General features: G+C 34.9%; 1 protein-coding gene across 1 annotated transcript in view; it reads right to left on the bottom strand.

Moving 5' to 3' along the window:
• The window catches only part of SLC4A10 (solute carrier family 4 member 10), a 225,578-nt gene extending 203,929 nt beyond the window's left edge, over positions 1 to 21,649 (bottom strand). Inside the window, exon 1 of the mRNA XM_022569866.2 lies at positions 20,456 to 21,649. Within this exon, the coding sequence (XP_022425574.1) occupies positions 20,456 to 20,536 (81 nt within the window). The 5' untranslated portion in view covers positions 20,537 to 21,649. The remainder of the gene's footprint in view (positions 1 to 20,455) is intronic.
• Between the last annotated feature and the right edge of the window lie 253 nt (positions 21,650 to 21,902).

Consider the following 21,902-nt stretch of genomic DNA (forward strand, 5'->3'; position numbering starts at 1 on the left):
CTAACATGTATGTAATTGGAGTTCTAGAAGATGAGAATAGAGAAAATGAGGGAGAAGTACTGCTTGAAAATAATAGGTGAAAATTTTTCCAGAATTGATAGAAGACATGAATCCTCAGATTCAGTAATCACAAACAGTATAATTAAAAGACAATTCAGGGGCTTCCCTGGTGACGCAGTGGTTGAGAGTCCGCCTGCCAATGCAGGGGACACGGGTTCGTGCCCTGGTCTGGAAAGATCCCACATGCCGTGGAGCGGCTAGGCCCATGAGCCATGGCCACTGAGGCTGCGCATCCAGAACCTGTGTTCCACAGTGGGAGAGGCCACAACAGTGAGAGGCCTGTGTACCACACACAAAAAAAGACAATTCACACGTAGACATATCATGTGAAACTGCAGAATGACATATTTTTAAAGCAGCAAGGAAAAAGAAAGAGATTACACCTACAAAGGAATGACAAAAATAGAAGTCAGAAGACAGTAAAATAATATCTTCAGGATACTAAGAAAAAATAATTGTTAATCTAGAGGTAAGCTAAGCTATCATTCAAGAAAGGCACTTCAGACAAACAGAAACTGAGATAATTTATCACTAAGGCATCATTTCTAAAGGAATTTCTAAGTATATATTTCAGAAAGAAATAGAGTGATCCCAGAAACAATGTATGAGATGCAAGAAGGAATCCTGAGCTAAGAAACTGAAGGACATTAAAAAATAAAATAAACATAAGATGAATTTAAACATAACTTCATGATATCTAAGATCCTTTCCAGTTGTACAATACTTGAATTTTTTTATATTCAGCTGTTTTCTACTTCAATGTAAGGGTCATTTTTGTCTGTATTAAGTACCTATCTGTACTTCAGCTTACATTATAAAAATGAATTATAATAACATTTATAATCCTTCCATATATTAATACACTTTTCCATTCCTGATATTTTTACTGAGATACTATGGACTTGTAGGAGACATAAGTATCAATTATAGGAAGGGGATGAAAGTATACAGATACATTTTTAAGTAAAATTGTCAATTTCTAACCTTTCCATTGTGCATAAATTCTTGTTCTTTTCAACTTTGTAAGAATCTACAAAATTAGAGTACTGCACAAGTATTTAACCTTCCCATCACAAATTAGGACAGTTCTGAGTTGGCCTACATACACAATAGTCAATTATATGAGTTATTTAAACTGAAATAAGCCCAAAGTGTCTGTAGTTTAATGATTATAGGTGAATTGGACTTGAATATTCAATAATTTGCAAACTTAAGAAAGAAAGGAGTTTTCTAATATAAGTAAATCAAACAAATCAAGTCAGAGAGTAGGAATAATAAAATGATATTTGTAAAGCATTATGGATTAAATAAACAAGGGAATTTCAAGATATTTTTACATAACTAAAATTGTTCTGAGGAGTAAGTAATAAAACATCAGAAGATGAACTTCAATGATAACAAGCAGTGAAAATAGATACTTCAGGTATATGCTTAAGCTACAAAAAGTATAGTGTTTAAATAATGTAAAAAGTAAAGTAAGCAAGTCTAAGCAGCTCTATAATTTTTTTCTTTAGCCTCAGTGATTGTTTATTAGTGATATATTTTATCATATCATTAGTAAATTGATAGAAATCTGAGTAGTCATGCAATTTACTAAAAAAATTAACTTCTATTACATTTAATAGTAACTGTAAGTAAAGCAATTTTCCTAATTATACACATGTCAAAAATGTGGAGAGGGAAAGGAGAAGGGCCACTTTACTTACTTTCTCCTTTAAATCTAAAAAAGGACAAAACCAAACCAAAAAATAATCTGTGCTCTTAAATTTCTAATTATGTCAAAATTCAAGGGACATAGAGAAAGAAAATTAAAAATCTTAAACATGGAAAAGATGGAATTAGATTTGAAACGGGAAATGAGGAAAAAAGAAAAGTTGTAAAAATATATATATAACTTTCGATGGATAACTTCTGAAATTTCCTCAATTATTTATTTCCTTCACAAAACCAAAAGCTATCTATTATCTGAATTAAATTTGTGTATAATTGAGATGTGAGAATTTTTTCCACTCCTTAGAAGAACCAAATGCCAATTATTAGAAATATATGTGATTCTGCATTTGATTTATTACTGGTTTTATGTTTTTGTTAGTTTAGTGTTTAGTGTTTGTTTTCATTTTGGGGTTTGTTTATTGGTATGGTTGCTCTCTTCTTTGATTTTTCTCTCTCTCTCTTTTTTTTCTTTTCTTTTTTTGAGTGTGTGTGTGTATCTTTCTTTGTGTGATTTTGTCTGTTTATTTTTGCTTTTACCATTTGTCTTGGGGTTTTGTCTGTTCGTTTATTTGGGATTTTTGGTTTTTGTTTTGTTTTTTCTGCTTCCTTTTCCTCCGTGCCATGTGGCTTGCAGGGTATTGGAGCTCTGCCTAGGGGTTGGGCCTGAGCCTCCAAGGTGGGAGAGCTGAGTCCAGGACATCAGGCCACCAAAGAACTCCTGGCCCTGTGGAAAATTAATTGGTGAGTGCTCTCCCAGAGGTCTTCGTCTCAACGCTAAGATGGCTCCACCCAGCAGCCAGCAAGCTCCAGTGCTGGACGTCTCATACCAAACAATTAGCAAGACAGGAACACAATGCCACCCATTAGCAGACAGACTGCCTAAAGTCACACTAAGCTCACAGACACCCCAAAATACACCACCGGATGCATTCCTGCTCATCAGAGGGACAAGATCCAAATCCACCTGCCAGCACACAGGCATCTGTCACCTCCACCAGGAAGCCTACACAAGCCACTGCACCAACCTCACCCACTGGGGACAGACAACAGAAGTAGAGGAACTATGACCCTGCAGCCTGCAGAAAGGAGACCCCAAACACAGTAATTAAACAAAGTGAGAAAACAGAGAAATAAGCAGCAGATGAAGGAGCAAGGTAAAAACCCACTAGACCAAACAAATGAAGAGAATATAGGCAGTCTACCTGAAAAAGAATTCAGAGTAATGATAGTAAAGATGATCCAAAATCTCAGAAATAGAATGGAGAAAATACAAGAAGCAATTAACAAGGGCCTAGAAGAACTAAAGAACAAACAAATAGTGATGAACAACACAATAACTGAAATTAAAAATACTCTAGAAGGAAACAATAGCAGAATAACTGAGGCAGAAGAATGAACAAATGACCTGGGAGATAGAATGGTGGAAATAACTGCCAATGAGCAGAATAAAGAAAAAAGACAGAAAAGAATTGAAGACAGTCTCAGAGACCTCTGGGACAACATTAAACACACCAACATTTGAATTACAGGGGTCCCAGAAGATGAAGAGAAAGAGAAAGTGTCTGAGAAAATATTTGACGAGATTATAGTTGAAAACTTCAATAACATGGGAAAGGAAATAGTCAATCAAGTCCAGGAAGCGCAGAGTCCCATACAGGATAAACCCAAGGAGAAACACACTGAAACACATATTAATCAAACTATCAAAAATTAAATACAAAGAAAAAGTATTAAAAGCAGCAACGGAAAAACAACAGATAATATACAAGGGAATGCCCATAAATTTATCAGCTGATTTTTCAGCAGAAACTCTGCAGGCCAGAAGGGAGTGGAAGGATATATTTAAAATGATGAAAGGGAAAAACTTACAACAAAGATTACTCTACCCAGCAAGGATCTCATTCAGATTCGACAGAAAAATCAACAGCTTTACAGACAGGCAAAAGTTAAGAGAATTCAGCACCACAAAACCAGCTCTACAACAAATGCTAAAGGAACTTCTCTAGGCAGGAAACACAAGACAAACAAATGACCTATAAAAACAAACCCAAGGCAGTTAAAAAAATGGTAACAGGAACATACATATTGATAATTACCTTGAATGTGAATGGATTAAATGCTCCAAACAAAAGACACAAACTGGCTGAATGGATACAAAAACAAGACCCCTATATATGCTATCTACAAGAGACCCACTTCAGACCTAGGGACACATACAGACTGAAAGTGAGGGGATGGAAAAAGATGTTCCATGCAAACGGAAATCAAAAGAAAGCTGGAGTAGCAATATTCATATCAGACAAAATAGACTTTAAATTAAAGACTCTTATAAGAGACAAGGAAGGACACTACATAATGATCAAAGGATCAATCCAAGAAGAATATATAACACTTGTAAATATTTATGCACCCAACATATGAGCACCACTATACCTAAGGCAAATGCTAACAGGAATAAAAGGGGAAATTGACAGTAACACAATAATATTACGAGACTTTAACACCCCACTTACACCAATGGACAGAACATCCAAACAGAAAATAAGTAAGGAAACACAAGCTTTAAATGACACAGTAGGCCAGATGGACTTAATTGATATTTATATGACGTTCCATCCAAAAACAACAGAATACACTTTCTTCCCAAGTGCACATTCTTGAGGAACATTCTCCAGGATAGATCACATCTTGGGTCACAAACTATGCCTAGGTAAACTGAAATTGTATCAAGCATCTTTTCTGACCACAGTGCTATGACACTAGATATCAATTACAGAAAAAAAACAAAACTGTAAAAACTACAAACACAGGAAGGCTAAACAACACACTACTAAATAACCAAGAGATCACTGAAAAAATCAAAGAGGAAATCAAAAAATACCTAGAAACAAATGACAATGAAAACACGTAGACCCAAACCTAAGGGATGAAGCAAAAGCAGTTCAAAGAGGGGAGTTCATAGCAATACAATCCTACCTCAGGAAACAAGAAAAATCTCAAATAAACAGCATAACCTTACACCTAAAGCAATTAGAGAAAGAAGAACAAAAAACACCCCAAAGTTAGCAGAAGGAAAGAAATCCTAAAGGTCAGATGAGAAATAAATGAAAATGAAATGAAGGAAAAAATAGCACATATCAAAAAAACTAAAAGTTGGTTCTTTTAGAAGATAAACAAAATTGATAAACTATTGGCCAGACACATCAGGAAAAAAGGGAGAAGACTCAAATCAACAGAATTAGAAAAGAAAAAGGAGAAGCAACAACTGATACCAAAGAAATACAAAGGATCATGAGAGACTACTACAAGCAACTATATGACAATAAAATGGATAACCTGGAAGCAATGGACAAATTCTTAGAAAAGTACAACCTTCCAAGATGAACCATGAAGAAATAGAAAATATGAACAGACCAATAAGAAGCACTGAAATTGAAGCTCTGATTTAAAATCTTCCAACAAACAAAAGTGCAGGGCCAGATGGCTTCACAGGCAAATTTTAACAGGAATTTAGAGAAGAACTAACACCTATCCTTCTCAAACTCTTCCAAAATATAGCAGAGGGAGGAACACTCCCAAACTCATTCTATGTGGCCACCATCACCCTGATACCAAAACCAGACAAAGATGTCACAAAAAAGAAAATTACAGGCCAATATCACTGATGAACATAGATGCAAAAGTCCTGAACAAAATACTAGCAAATGAATCCAACAGCATATTAAAAGGACCATACACCATGATCAAGTGGGGTTTACCCCAGGAATGCAAGGATTCTTCAATATATGCAAATCCATCAATGTGATACACCATATTAACAAATTGAAGGATAAAAACCATATGATAATCTCAATAGACGGAGAAAAAGCTTTTGACAAAACTTAACACGCATTTATAAAAAAAACTCTCCAGAAAGTGGGCATGGAGGGAACCTACCTCAACATAATAAAGGCCATATATGACAAATCCACAGCCAACATCATCCTCAATGGTGAAAAACTGAAAGCATTTCCACTAAGATCAGGAACAAGACAAGGTTCCCCACTCTCACCACTCTTATTCAACATAGTCTTGGAAGTTTTAGCCACGGCAATCAGCAAAGAAAAAAGAAATAAAAGGAATCCACATCGGAAAAGAAGTAAAACTATCACTGTTCGCAAATAACATGGTACTTACTATATGTAGAAAATCCTAAAGATGTCACCAGAAAACTACTAGAGCTAATCAATGAATTTGGTAAAGTAGCAGGATATAAAAAGAATGCACAGAAATCTCTTGCTTTCCTATACACTAACAACAAAAGATCAGAAAGAGAAATTAAGGAAACATTCCCATTTACCATTGCAACAAAAAGAAAAAATACCCAGGAATAAACCTGCCTAAGGAGGCAAAAGACCGGTATGCAGAAAACTATAAGACACTGATGAAAGAAATTAAAGATGATACAAACAGATGGAGAGATATACCATGCTCTTTGATTGGAAGAATCAACATTGTGAAAATGATGATGCTCCCCAAAGCAATCTACAGATTCAATGCAATCCCTATCAAATTACCAATGGCATTTTTCAAAGAACTAGAACAAAAAATTTTACAATCTGTAGGGAAACACAAAAGACCCCAAATAGCCAAAGCAATCTTGAGAAAGAAAAATGGAGCTGGAGGTATCAGGCTCCCTGACTTCGGACTATACTACAAAGCTACAATAATCAAGAGAGTATGGTAATGGCACAAAAATAGAAATATAGATCAATGGAACAGGATAGAAAGCCCAGAAATAAACCCATGCACATATGATCACCTTATCTTTGATAAAGGAGGCAACAATACACAGTGGAGAAAAGACAGCTTCTTCAATAAGTGGTGCTGAGAAAACTGGACAGCTACATGTAAAAGAATGAAGTTAGAACACTTCCTAACACCATACAAACAAAAATAAACTCAGTATGGATTAAAGAACACTTCCTAACACCATACAAAACAAAAATAAACTCAATATGGGTTAAAGACCTAAATGTAAGGTCAGACACTATAAAACTCTTAGAGGAAAACATTGGCAGAACACTCTATGACATAAACCACAGCAAGATCCTTTTTAACCCACCTGCTAAAGTAATGGAAATAAAAACAAAACCAAATAAATGGGACCTAATGAAACTTAAAGGCTTTTGCCCAGCAAAGGAAACCATAAACAAGACGAAAAGACAACACTCAGAATGGGAGAAAATATTTGCAAATGAAGCAACTGACAAAGGATTAATCTCCAAAATATACAAGCAGCTCATGCAGCTCAATATCAAAAACTCAAACAACCCAATCCAAAAACGTGTGGAAGATCTAAATAGACATTTCTCCAAATAAGGCATACAGATGGCCAACAAACACATGAAAAGATGCTCAACAATGTTAATCATCAGAGAAATACAAATCAAAACCACATTGAGGTATCACCTCACACTGGTCAGAATGGCCATCATCAAAAAATCTAGAAACAGGGCTTCCCTGGTGGTACAGTGGTTGAGAGTCCGCCTGCCGATGCAGGGGACACGGGTTCGTGCTCCGGTCTGGGAAGATCCCACATGCTGTGGAGCGGCTAGGCCCGTGAGCCATGGCCGTTGAGCCTGTGTGTCCGGAGCCTGTGCTCCGCAACGGGAGAGACCACAACAGTGAGAGGTCTGCGTACCACAAAAAAAAAAAAAAAAAAATCTAGAAACAATAAATGCTGGAGAGGGTGTGAAGGAAAGGGAACCCTCTTGCACTGTTGATGAGAATGTAAATTGATACAGCCACTATGGAGAACAGTATGGAGTTTCCTTAAAAAACTAAAAATAGAACTACCATATGACCTAGCAATACCACTACTCAGGCATATACCCTGAGAAAACCATAATTCAAAAAGATACATTTACCACAATATTCACTGCAGCACTATTTTCAATAGTCAGAACATGGAAACAAACTAAATGTCCATCGACAGATGAATGGATAAAGAAGATGTGGCACATGTATACAATGGAATATTACTCAGCCATAAAGGGAACGAAATTATTTGTAGTGAGGTGGATGAACCTAGAGTCTGTCATACAGAGTGAAGTAATTCAGAAAGAGGAAAACAAATACCGTATGCTAACGCATATATATGGAATCTAGAAAAATGGTACTGATGAACCTAGTGGTAGGGCAGGAATAAAGGTGACAATGTTGAGAACAGACTTGAGGACACAGGGCAGGAAGTGGAGGCTGGGATGTAGTGAGAGAGTAGCATTGACATACATACACTACCAAATACAAAATAGATAGTGGGAAGTTGCTACATAGCACAGGGAGATCAGCCTGGTGTTTGTGACACCCTAGAGGGGTGGGATAGGGAGGGGAGGGTGGGAGGGAGGCTCAAGAGGGAGGGGATGTGGGGATATATGTATGCATATAGCTGATTCACTTTGTTGTACAGCAGAAATGAACACAGCATTGTAAAGCAATTATACTCCAATAAAGATGCATAAAAATATAGCCAGTATGCACGTTATCTCCATGTATGTTTTTACACTGTTACCACATATGTAAATATCCACGAAAACATGGTGTATTATTTTGCAAGTTTGAAAATAGTATGTAAAAGTTGTATCACAATTAAAAAAAAAGAAATATATTTGATTAATCTCCTCCTCTACTTAGAATCTAAAAGAAACAGCCAAAACTAATTTATAGCTAGTCTTATACTACAAACAGCTCTCATTTATTTAATTCATGCTATCAATAGGCACTAAGATAAGAGGAAGCAGAGTGGTGCCTAAGAAAATCTCTAAAACCAGACCTCCAGGGTTCATATCCAGTTATGGCAGTTACTACTTACTTAGCCATGTGACTTTGCGCAAGTTCTTTGTGCCTCATATGCAAAATAGGGATTGTAAATAAAAATAATTATATATGTAAATTAATTCATTATTGAATCATATGGTATTTGTCTTTCTGTCTGACTTATTTCACTTAGCATAATGCCCTCAAGTTCCACCCATGTTGTTGCAAATGGCAAGAGTTCATTTCATTCTTTTTTTATGGTTGAATAATATTCCACTGCCTATACAATACATACACCACATTTTCTTTATCTGTTCATCTGTCAATGAACACTTAGGTTGTTTCCATATCTTGGCTATTGTAGATAACACTGCAATGAACATTAGGATGGAGATATATAGATAGATAGATCTATATATATTTATCTATATAGATATATATCTTTTTGAGTTAGTGCTTTTGTTTTCTTTGGATAAATACCCAGAAGTGTAATTGCTGGATCATTTGGTAGTTCTCTTTTTGAGGAGTCTCAATAGTGGCTGCCCCAACTTACATTCCCACCAACAGCGCATAGGGGTTCCCTTTTCTCCACACCCTCTCAAACACTTGTCATTTCTTGGCTTTTTGATAACAGCCATTCTAACAGGTGTGAGGTGATGTCTCATTGTGGTTTTCATTTGCATTTCCCTGATAATTAATGAGCATCTTTTTATGTACCTGTTGGCTGTCCACATATTTTCTTTGGAAAAAATGTCTATTCAGGTGCTCTCCCCATTTTTTAATAGGATTGTCTTTTTGCTATTGAGTTGTATGAGTTCTTTACATATTTTAGATATTAACCCCTTATCAGATATATGATACGCAAATATTTTCTCCCATTCAGTAGGTTGCCTCTTCATTTTGTTGATGGTTTCCTTTGCTATGAAGCAGCCTTTTAATTTGATGTGTTCCACTTGTTTATTTTTGCTTTTGTTACCTTTGTTTTTGATATCAAATCCAAAAAAACATTGGCCTCTTTTTTTTTTTTCTCGGTACGCGGGCCTCTCACTGTTGTGGCCTCTCCCGTTGCGGAGCACAGGCTCTGGACGTTTCCCCTCTCCAGTCTACTGCTGGAGTAGAGGTGGGATATTTGTCTAGTTGACTGAAGTAAAGGAGAAAGATGATCCGGAAATGTGACTGAATTTTAATTCAATACTTTTTACTTTAGTAGCTTGATTCTCTCTTTGAGAGGTATCTGGTGCCTTTCAGGATGCTTCAGTATAAATTGTGTTGGTTCTCAGCTTTTGCCAATGCTAGTTTACAATTCTGTTTTCTCAGTTAGCCAAGGCACTTGACATTTTCCTTCTGCTTTTTTGCTCACAAAATTTTGTCACTGTTTTTTTTCCTCTCCCATTTTCCCCACCTAATTTAGTTTTGGTATAGAGAAAAGGTTAGAAATACCATTAATTGTCTCTTTAATAGGATTTTGGGAGAAAGGAAATGTAGCTGGGTGTATTCTACCTGGTAGTTATACCTAAAGTCTCCTGATTTTCCTTCATCTTTGCTGTATTTTCAGAAAATATCTACCAGGGTAATATTTTCTTCTTGCTATTATTCTACTGTTAATATTTATTCTGCTATTATTATAGTTCATTGTAACTATCACCACATTTTCTAATCTCCAGTTCACAGCAAACAACCTTTGAATGAGCTTCAGAAATGTTTTTGCTGCTTTAAAACATAATTCAGTATTCTTAAATTTATATAACATAATCCATTCTTTGAGTTAATATTTACTAATAATTTAACATGTGCCAGAATCTGTACTAGCAGTGGGAATACTGAATTATAAGACACACTTGCCTTCTAGAATTTTACGTTCTATGGGAGAAGACATACAAGTAGGTGTTTTTTCAAATGTTATACATGGTAAATGTTATACCAGAAGTAGGCTTAGCATTCTAAGGGATATATAAATGACCACCTAATCCCAGTAACTGATGCTTAAACTGGGTCTTAAAGGAAAAACAGGATTATCAAGGTGAATAAGAAGAGCATTCCAGGCAAATGATGGCATAGCTTGTACAAAAGCATGATGATATCAATGACTTCAAAGAATATAGATTCCCACTCTTTATAATTTAACAGTTTATTTTCTTTAGACATCTCAAATGATTACAACATCCTGGTGAGGAAAGCATTAACACTATTACTTTTGCATTAACATACATTAAAAGCATTAACATACTTTTTTGTATCAGGAAACTGAGATACATTCAAGCTTTACAGTAAGCCAATAGCAGAGATAGAACTAGAACTAAAATTCTAGTTTTCTGATTGCCGGCTAAATGGTCAATCATTGGATAATTTTAACTCTACATTCTGAAACTGTTAGTCCCTTCGCTGTCTGATTTTTCTCAATGTTGCATACAATTGCAATAATAATAATAAGTAATATTGTAAGGCTTACAACCTGCCAGGTACAGTGCAAGAACTTTACATACTGTTACTCATTAAAAATCTTCAAAACGGTTGAATATTCTGAGACTTAAAGAGGCTAAGAAACTTTCCTAGGAACCCTTAGCTACTAAGAGGCAGAGGCGGGGTTTGAAGGCAGGTCAATACTCTTTTTTATTTTTAATATTTATTTATTTATATTTGGCTGCACTGGGTCTTCATTGCTGCGCGGGGGCTTTCTCTAGTTGGGGCGAGCGGGGGCTACTCTTCTTTGTGGTGCGCGGGCTTCTCATTGTCGTGGCTTCTCTTGTTGCCGAGCACGGGCTCTAGGTGCACGGGCTTCAGTAGTTGTGGCACACAAGCTCAGTAGTTGTGGCTTGCGGGATCTAGAGCACAGGCTCAGTAGTTGTGGCTCACGGGCTTCGTTGCTCCGCAGCATGTGGGATCTTCCCGGACCAGGGATCGAACCCGTGTTCCCTGCACTGGCAAGAGATTCTTAACCACTGTGTCACCAGGGAAGTCCCGGCAGGTCAATGCTCTTAATCAATATGCTATACTGCAACGATATTATATTAGTTAAGTATAAAATCTAAAATTCCTTAATTTAACTTTTAAACACTTCAAAGTCTGGTCCAATCCTGCTTATACACCTCAGCTACTATGAATTCCTAATGGTGTCCAAAGTGACCTAGGCCATATGTTTCCATGAACATTTCATACTCATTACCCATTTTGATATTCAACAAAAATTTATTAAGTAGTTACAGTGTGCCAGGAACAATATTAGTGCTGGCTTGAAAAAAGTAAAAGACACTAACTTTGCCTTTAAGCAGTTCACAGTCAAGACAGGAAAATCAATGACTTCAGTACAGTATGTATTGTGCTTCATTTCAGGTAAATACTAGGATCCAGAAGAAGATATAGAAAAAACACCTAATTCACTCTGAAGAGATGAGGGGATGTTTCAAAAGGAGGTAATGCTTAATCTAAATAAATCTTGAGATATAAGAGAGAGTCAGCCAGGCAAAAACAAGAGAAATGGGGGACCAAAGGCATTATAGGCAAAGAGAACAGCATTTTAAAAGATTTGAGAGAGGCTGTCTCTCTCTAACTAGTAGAATTTAGACTAAGTTTAACTAAAAATGGCTAAGTTTAAATGTCACTTCCTCATTCCTCAAAAAATTAAAAATAGAGCTACCATATGATCTAGCAGTACTGCTTCTGGGTAAGTATTTGAAGGAAATAAAATAACTATCTCAAAGAGATGTCTGCACTCCCATGTTCGTTGCCATATTATTGACGATATCCAAAATATGGAAACAACCTAAGTGTACTTCAATAGATGAATGAATAAAATAAATGTAGTGGAATATTATTTAGCCATGAGAAAGAAGGAAATCCTGCCATTTGCAACAACATGGATGGACCTTGAGGACATTATGCTAAGTGAAATAAGTCACACAGGGAAAGATAAATATTGTATGTTCTCAATTATCTGAACTCTGAAAATTATCATGAAGGTAATGGGGAGCCTTAGAATGAGTTTAAGTAGGCAAATGCCTGTTCTTGGTTTCCATTTTAGAAAGAATACTCTGGTAGCTGAGGAGTGAATAGGTTGCTTTGGAGATGAGCAATGGGAAGAAAAAAGAAATACCAATTAAGAAATGACTACAGTAGTCCAGATGAGAAATGAACGTGAACTTACATTGAGATCAAGACAATGGGGAATGGAAAGAAAAGGTAAATTTTGGACTACTTGGAAGAAAGAATCTACATAACTTAGTGAGTAATTGGACCTATGGTTGGATTAAAAAGTTGAAAATTATTACTAGGTCATCATGCTAGGAAAGACAAAGAGGTTTTGAAAATAAAATAATGTTTTGCTTGGGGCATACCAAGTTTGAGATATTGATGAGATAAATGAGCAGAGATGCAGTCTTGAACACTAGATAGAGGTTAAGATGTAGATTTAAGCTATAGATTTACAATTCACCACCATGTAAAGCAGCATTTCTCAATTTTGGCAGCCCATCAGATTCACTTGGAAAGCTTTTTGTAAATATAGAAGCCTGGGCTAAAAATCCATAGACTTTTTTTAGTACTTCTGAAATAAGCCTGGGGCATCAATGTTTTTAAAAATTTGATTTTGATGCATAATTACAATTAAGAATCACTGATGGGTAATTTAAGTCATGAGCATAGATTAGATTTATGGTTTTCAAACAGCACATTGCACCAACTAGGGGAGATTTAGAAGCAATTATCAGAAAGATTGTGATAATAATAACAACAACTATAATTTATTACCTATGGTAGAAACTGTGCTAAAGACTTTATACATGTTATTTGTAGTGGAAGAGAAATCAAAAAGAATGTGTCAGATGAAAGTCAACACGCCTCTTACATGAAGTCTTCCACAGCACTTTCAGTTTATCTTGATGTCTCTCATCTCAATTTGGTATTTAGAATATATGAACTTATACAAGGCTATCTAGTATCTAATTTGAATGTATATAACCTTAAGCAGTATAACACAGTGGTTAAGAGCAAGAGCTGTACAGCTAGACCTCCTGGTTTAAACCCCATATCATCCTATCCTTTGCTGGCAATTTTGATCTTAGGCAAGTTGTTTAGTTTCTTTTTAGTATACTGTATATGATTAAAGTATAGTGTGTGTGTATGTATACATACATATGTACTACATATGTATGTGTTTGTGTGTGTATGTATTTTATATTTATATACATATACAGGTGATACTTTACATATACTATAATGTAAATTCCTTGAAGGGGTGGATTTGTTTTATATCTTGTTTATCTTTTGTAGCTTTCTCCTCAACTTTACCTAGTCCAGTGGGGAGTAATTATAATAACTAATATTTGTTAAGATAGTCACTGTTTGAAGCAATTTACTTACATTAATTCATTGATTCAATTGATTTTCATTACAAGCCTAGAGATTAGCATATTAGTACCCTCATTTTACAGATGACTATATTGAGAAAGAGAGGTGAGGTAATATTACTAAAATAAATACTGTCTGCAAGTGGAGGATATGGGGTCTAATGAAGCAAATCCAGCTCTATTAACTTGAGCTCTTAACTACTGTGCTCTACTGCCTCCCTCCATACTACACAATAGACTCAATAAATTATTATGAGTTTGAATAAAATTTGAAAGAAAGGAATGGCTAGAAATAGATGGTATCCATTTATATGCAGCACATTTTGCAATGTACTTCACTGAAACTAGGTTCTGTTGCCTTTTATAAAGAGAAGTTTGATAAAATAATATTCAATTACCTTTTTAACTTACTTATATTCCTGTATTATCATTTTTAAAAAAGGATTGGGATAAGGAAAGGATCATTTCAGTAAATGTCTTTTATCTGTTTTCTAAGGTAAAAAGTGTTTAAAAGTTTTAAAGCAACCCAAAGCCCAATGTTCTCCAAAGTTTCTCCCAGAAATGGATCTATGATTTTAAAGTAAGTGTTGAAAACTTATTGGGCCCCTACCATATGTATGGTTATTTCCCAGGCAATGTGAAGTCACAGGATTAATAAAAACAACTTCACAAGAACTTCTAGAAAAATGGGTTTTTCAAATAATGCAGACTTCTACAGAAAGAAACAGTACTCTCAATTATATGGATCTGCTATTGCTCTAAATAAAGGGCCAGAAGAGCAATTCTGTCTGGTTTCATTTTTACTCACACTTGTGGAATTCCATTAGTTTATTTCTGACATACTTTATATGGATGATGTGCTAAATGAGAGGAGTCAATTCCAATTTTTTCACAATTCCCATGCACAAATATCATCCTCCTGATAACAAAAGTCACATCCCAGATGTCACACCTAAAGGAAATCTGCTCTTTGATGTTACCGAGCTTTTTTACTAACCTCACACAATACTGACTAAATTCTGGTGTGTGCAGTAGAAGATTTAAAGGTGATATTAAAGGTATTAGCAATGACAGTTTACTTTATCATTGCTATATTAACAAAGAGCAAAGCTTAAATATCCCTTTAACTTCCATGGTTATAAATAGCAATTTCTCCTTCCAATTTTTCCTAAGACAAAGTCCTTATTATCCAAATATTCACCATAGTGACATGCATATTCATTGTATTAAAATGATCCCTCTGGATTGTCCTTGGTCTAGGAAATGTCAAAAATAAAGCCAAAGCTAAATCTGATTACCTACCAATAAAATAGAGTTTACATCAGGGACAAGCAGGAGGTCTCTTAGGATCTGAAATGTAGGACTTTTGAGTGGTTGTGGATAGACTGAGAAATGCTCTCACGTGCAACTTTGATAGAGAATTTTATTAAAATCCTTCATTTTGCTTCTACCCCCTACCTTGTCTACTAACTACTAAATCTACTCAGGAATTTAATTTTCATTTTCAAAGTCTCAAGAGAGTTAGAGCTCTGAAAATGACTGCAAAATATAGGTACTGTTCTTTTGTTTTTATTTTATTTTCTCCCAAGAATAAGTAGTTCAGCACAGAAATGTTCTCAGTTTAGTAATCATAATCTAACACTCAAGATTCTGCATTATCTGGTCCCAACAAATCTTTCCTGTGATAGTTTGAATTACCCCAACAGGTTATAAGCCAAAATGAACTATTCTCTACTACTCAAACATATTATTTGCTTTCTGTCTCCCAACTTTTACTCATGTTGTTTCCTCTGCCCAAAATGACCTTTTCCCTATCTTGGCCACTCTTCAAGGTCTAACTCAGATGCTACCTTACCATACTTCCCCAACTCCCCAACTAGCTTCTCTTCTTCTCTCCCCGCTCAGCTTGAAATATTCTGCCCACTGAACTCAGAGCAGAATAATTTATGCTTCATTCATATCTCTTTTGAATCTCTGTGGCACTCACTGCTTTCCACATTCTGTTATAGTTACTTGTATTTAGTGCTTACAATTCTCTACCTATGAATTCCTGAAGGCAGGCACCCATTGGTCTTTATATCCTTCCCCAGTACTGTGCTTACTGGAACACTGTAGGGTTTTGTATGTTTGGGTTTTTGTTTGTTTTAACAAATTGCATTGTGCTAAGATTTGATTGACTGTGTGCCAATTTGGGGAAATAGCTGCACATTGAGAAAATTGCTCAAGAGAAGAGAACTAAAATGCAAAAATGTCACAAAATGTAACACTTAAGATTATTTAAGATTTAGATTTCATCCAAATATCAAATTACACACGTACTTAGGAGCTTGGCAATTTTTAAGCAAATTGATGTTTTTACATTAAATAACACTAGCAATTCAAAATAGTATACTCTATCAAATAGGAACTTGAATTGTCTTATTCATATATAGCATTGTATTTATAGCATATTTCATTTTAGTCTTTCATCTAGAATAAAAATTTTCATTAACAAATAAAATTACTAGGGACTTTCCTGGTGGCACAGTGGTTAAGAATCCGCCTGCCAATGCAGGGGACACGGATTTGAACCCTGGTCCGGGAAGATCCCACATGCCACGGAGAAACTAAGCCCATGCACCACAACTACTGAGCCTGCGCTCTAGAGCCCACACTCCGCAGCAAGAGAAGCCACCGCAATGAGAAGCCCGTGCAGTGCAACGAAGAGTGGCCCCTGCTCACGGCAACTAGAAAAAGCCCGCGTGCAGCAATGAAGACCCAACACAGCCATAAATAAATAATAAATAAATAATTTTTTAAATTACTAAAACAAGCTGAGTATAATTTTCAGTGAAGTTTCTGTCAAAGGCATTTTTTATGATTTAAAAAATAACTCAGATCATTAAACCTAAGCTATATAACTTGTTTATTATTTTATTTAAACCTTGATTTTACTTCTTAATTTTAATCTCCAACTGTTACTAAAGAAGACCTGACATTGCTGTTAAGTTTTCCCAAAGACCCAGTAATTTTCCTCTAATGAAGTAGTTGGTAAAATATAGGGAAGCAAAGGATCTATACACATAGGATCTTAATAGAAGTTTAAATCAGGCTAGTAAGCAGGTGCAAAAAAATTTTAAACAAAATTTTTCATCAAGTCACAATTCTTATAGTCAGTCAATGTTAGAATTTAGTCAGATGTAGCATGTTTTTCTTGTTTGCATTTTTATAACCATCTTTATTTCAGTGTACCACGTGTTTTTGACTGAATTTCTTACTTGATAAGAAGAGTGAAGGAGAGAGATCAAAATTAGATTCATGATGACCGTTACCAATAGCCCATCCTAGCTCTAAGAGTGTACATAATAATGTCTGCCAATAAATAATGTTGGCAGTAATGTGCTTAGTATATACCAGTACTCTTAGAGGTACTTTATATACATTAACTTGCTTGATCTTCACAACTCTTTGAGGTAGGCACCATTACTACCCCTATATCACATCTGAGGAAACTGACACCCAGAAAGGTTCAATAACTTGCCCATGATCATACAGCTGGTAAGTGGTGTAGCTAAGATTTGAACCTAGTGAACACGGAAGTCTGGATGCTTAACTACCATACTATACAAACCAGAAGAATTTGTAAATCAATTTTCTATTGCTCTAATCCAAGAAAACAGGCACTACTGAGCAGCATGCGCCAGTCTAGGATTCTAGGGAAACAGGGTTTCTGCATCTGCTCTACCCACCTCCCTGCTACTTTCAGCCAGCACACTGATACGAAAGAGAAGAGAGTAGCACTTGGATGTCTAACAGCCAGCTGGTTAAGGTCTACTTCCCTACTAGCTCCTCCCAGTCTTCTTCCTCAGAGCCTAAGGTGAATCCTATCCTCCCCAGTTTATTCAAAGTACTCCATAAATGACCTACCTAGCATTAAACACTCCAAGCTTGTTACTCCTTATTTCCAAAGTTTACTCCCTACTAAATCAAAATCCCCTTCCATAATACATAATGACCTATGCCTAGCCTGGAATTATACTGGATTGGTCACATCCCTGTTTTGAGCTGATTCTTGGGGTCCCTGCTTCTGCCTCCTGCCAATGGGTTAGATCTCCCTTCACTCTCAAATTGAAAACTATGGCTTATAAAACTTACAATGTTATTTTATTTATTCACAGTATATAATGCCCTAATAAAAAGAATTTAATGTGTTATAAAAGAAGTTAATGCAGTTATCAAAATTATAAAATGCTTGATTATACAGTTCGACCCAATCTTTTATTTCTCTAATATCAAGAGATTTACATGAGGAAAAAAGAATTATATGTAACTCATCCTAAGATTCACCAATTTATAAATTAAATTAAAACTGACTGTAGCATACCACTTTTGAAAAGTCAATTCAAAATGTGAACATAGCTCATTATGTACATTTTCTCATAATCTTGAAAGCAGGAAACAACTCTTTCTTTTCTGTATTCTCCTCACACCAAATACAGTATTGTGCAAATGATCATATTTCACAATTACTCAAATTACTCAAATAGTTGTTTACAATTGCACAATTACTCAAATAGTTGTTTACAGACAGCTTACCTTCAGAAACCTTTACAATATATAATGAAACGCATGTATAAAATGGTACAGATAGAGGCAACTATTGCAAAAAAAGATGCCCAATTGTTACTGAGCAGATGTACAATCAAGTTCACCATTCAAAAGGTCAAGATCATCTTGCTGTACAGGAGAAAGGTTGACATTACATTAAATGTCTGTGACATTTTAATCAATCTTAACTTTTTAATGTTATATATTTTGACATAGCAACAGGGAGAAATTTTTCTCCACTTTGTAAAAGAAATAACTCTAAGACAGTAATTTTTTTCACCTTACAGAATTATTGAGATATCCTCATTTAAGTGCCAATGAAGAAGGTAACTAAGAATTTTTATGGTTTGGTTCTCTTGAAAGGTCACAAATACAGTGAAAAATCTAGCAGAATGTTGTGAAACCAATACCTAGAGGAATCCCAAAGCAACGCCAAGAAACAGAATGTACTCATAGTGACTAATACATGCAAATACTGGAAATAAATTCTAACAGATTAAACAGGTTTTGTAGCAACTAAAAGGTATATTCAAATCATTCCAAAACTAATCAAGCTTAAGAATATGGCAGTCTTCCCTGCTAATAAGAATCTAAGCTGACTAAGTAGCCTGAATAACATAAATTATAGCCAATATCAGTAGGTATAATTTTTAGTGTGCTTTTAATTAAAAAGGAGAAACTGACCCCTTAACTGAATCAAATCACTGTTTCAGACTTCCACTTCAGTCTTTTGATAAATATATTCATATTTAATACATCATTTTACCCTGATGAGCCATTAACTTCTAATCAAGCTATGGAATCACGAAGACAAAACTATCTTTCTGCTGAGAAATGCTGCAACATTTTCTCTCTTTTTGCTCGTTTAATATGGAATGCCTTGTCAAGAATCTGCCAAGTCCCCTAATACTGAGGCAGAAATATTATAACATAAAAAAATACAATAAATTTCCTTCAAAATCTGAATGTCAAACAGAGGCACAGTTTCTTACCCAAGCCTGTAATTCTGAGGACATGCTATAACAAACAAAACTAAACGTGATAGGGAAAAATGGTTTAAAATAAATAGCAGAGTTTCAGCATAAAATAGATATATAAATCCAAATTCTTTGCTGTGATGATTTTCTACTCTTTGTAGTTAACATGTTTAATGTAGTCAAGTCTTTTCATTGTGAAAATGAAAGTAAACAAATGTAGAATATCTCTGGGTCAAAAACATTAAACAGGCTTATATGTCACCAGATTTCTGTGTAAAAAACCAAACCAAAACAAAAAACAGATTTATCATCTACTTTAATCTGTAAGTAATACCTTAGAAGATCTCTACATTAAGAGGACAGAGAGCATAGTTATTTCAATAGATCTGAGAAATGATTTAAAGTAATGCCTTCTAAAACAGTTTAGATACCGAAATACAAATTTCAGGAAAATAGCTCAGATGCTGATAAACATGATTCTACTCATCACACTTGGGTTGCTGTGTGGTTGCACAGTACAATGGTAGCAACATCTATTTCTATGCTTAAGTAATCCCAGATAAAAAATTTTAATATGTCACTATATACAAGCAGCTAGCTATGGTGTATCCTTATAAGTTTGAACAATTTATGCTATTTTCATCATTTGAAATAAAAGATGCAATTTGTATTCAGGTTTAATCTGGAAAAATCTGTAGAGCCCAAAACCTTGCCCTTAATCACATACAAAGAATCTATTTCCTTACCTCCCACTTCCCCATAAAAAGCTACAGTGAACACAAACTTAAACACACACACATTTCTAAAATTCATATTGTTTAATTGGTGTCTAGTACTATAAATATTACTTGTTCAAATATCCTAAGGAAAATCTAATAATAAACAATTACATTGATTAATATGTTGTAAATGACTAAGAGCTAGAAAAAGCAATAACTCTACAATCTAATGGTATAATCATAATTCATGACGTCATACCTGATGACTTAGAGATTGAAAAGGCTCACAGGTTCCAGACTGCATAACCTTTCTATTTCCAGAGACCCCTAAAGATTGCATTTCCTGTCTTACAAAAGATAATCACAGCCATCTCTATGTCTCAGCATCTTCAAGGCTAGTGAAGAAAACATCAAACAGCAGATCTGTCCATCAGTATCTGTTTAAGTCATCATGAAGATATCAGATCTCATATGCTATTTATCATCTCCCTTTTGCAGTTACAAACACTGCGTATTAAGGGAGGATGACACAGTTGTATTTGCTGAAGCTGCTAATGCTGTCTGAAAACAGTAAGCTTACTGCTTAGAGCAATTCTGCATCATCCAAACAGAGAATGAACCACGTCTTTCAGATTTCCCACTTCTGATAATATAAAGATTTCACATGCCAAGGAAAGTTTGATTTTTTTGTCATTCCTTTAAAAATAAGCAACATTCTATTTAATTAAGTGTCTAATGTATCTGTTGCAAATGCCATGTTAAAATGTTAGTTCATAATTATTAGGCAGTTTTCTCCATATATAACTAAGCTTTAATGATTTAACAAGCAAAATTATACTCTAAAAAAGGACTCTTCCCTCCAAACCATGTGTATCGTCACTCATCCAACCCATCAAAATTGGAAGGCCCTAAAAATGATGAGTTTTTATTCTGGCAGTCTTTGATAATTGTGTATAACAGTAGATAGATAAATAGGTAAATGCATATTCACTTTTTTAACTCTCATGAACTTCATTTATATTTCATATTCTTCAGAACAACATGCTTCAAATCTAAATAGCTTTTACACTATTATAAAAGGTATATCTCCTACAGAGTTTAATATGTAAAAGACAACATGCTATTATCAAATTCCAAAACTGCATGGTTAAATCTAAATCTAGGAATTAAACCTACGTTATTGGCATTTTTATTGTGATTTTTCATTGCATCTTATTTGTGTTCATCAGGGTTCTTGTAATGCTTTCTTTTCCACAAAAGAGTAGAATCAAGGAATTTAAATATTAATAAAGTAATCTGATAATAGAAAACCAATATCCTCTAAAATTATAAATGTAAATACTTTCTCTTTACCATGTGATAAAAGATTATGTTTTAGAAATAAAACAAAAACTAAAATTATAATATATTTAATTGAATGCAAAATTGGGACACCAAGTACAATATATTACCCTAAAACACTCTTCACATTATGTATAGCCTGAATTAATGGATAGTTTCTTTATATACCTATGAATGCTTTATTTATATACCTGTGATATAAACTAAATGAAATTTAATGATAGCTAAAGTGCTATACAGAAAATGTTTCAGGTAAGTGTAGACTAATTACAAACCAGTATAAATTTCCACTCACAACATTTGATGAGCATATGAGCATAATTTGTATTATCATGGAGACTAGTCAAAATGGGTCTTAAAAATTG

This window comes from Delphinapterus leucas, chromosome 8 (assembly GCF_059928025.1).
Source record: "Delphinapterus leucas isolate spDelLeu-1000000601 "Yukka" chromosome 8, BTC_Dleu_Yukka2, whole genome shotgun sequence".
Classification (NCBI taxonomy): Eukaryota; Metazoa; Chordata; class Mammalia; order Artiodactyla; family Monodontidae; genus Delphinapterus; species Delphinapterus leucas.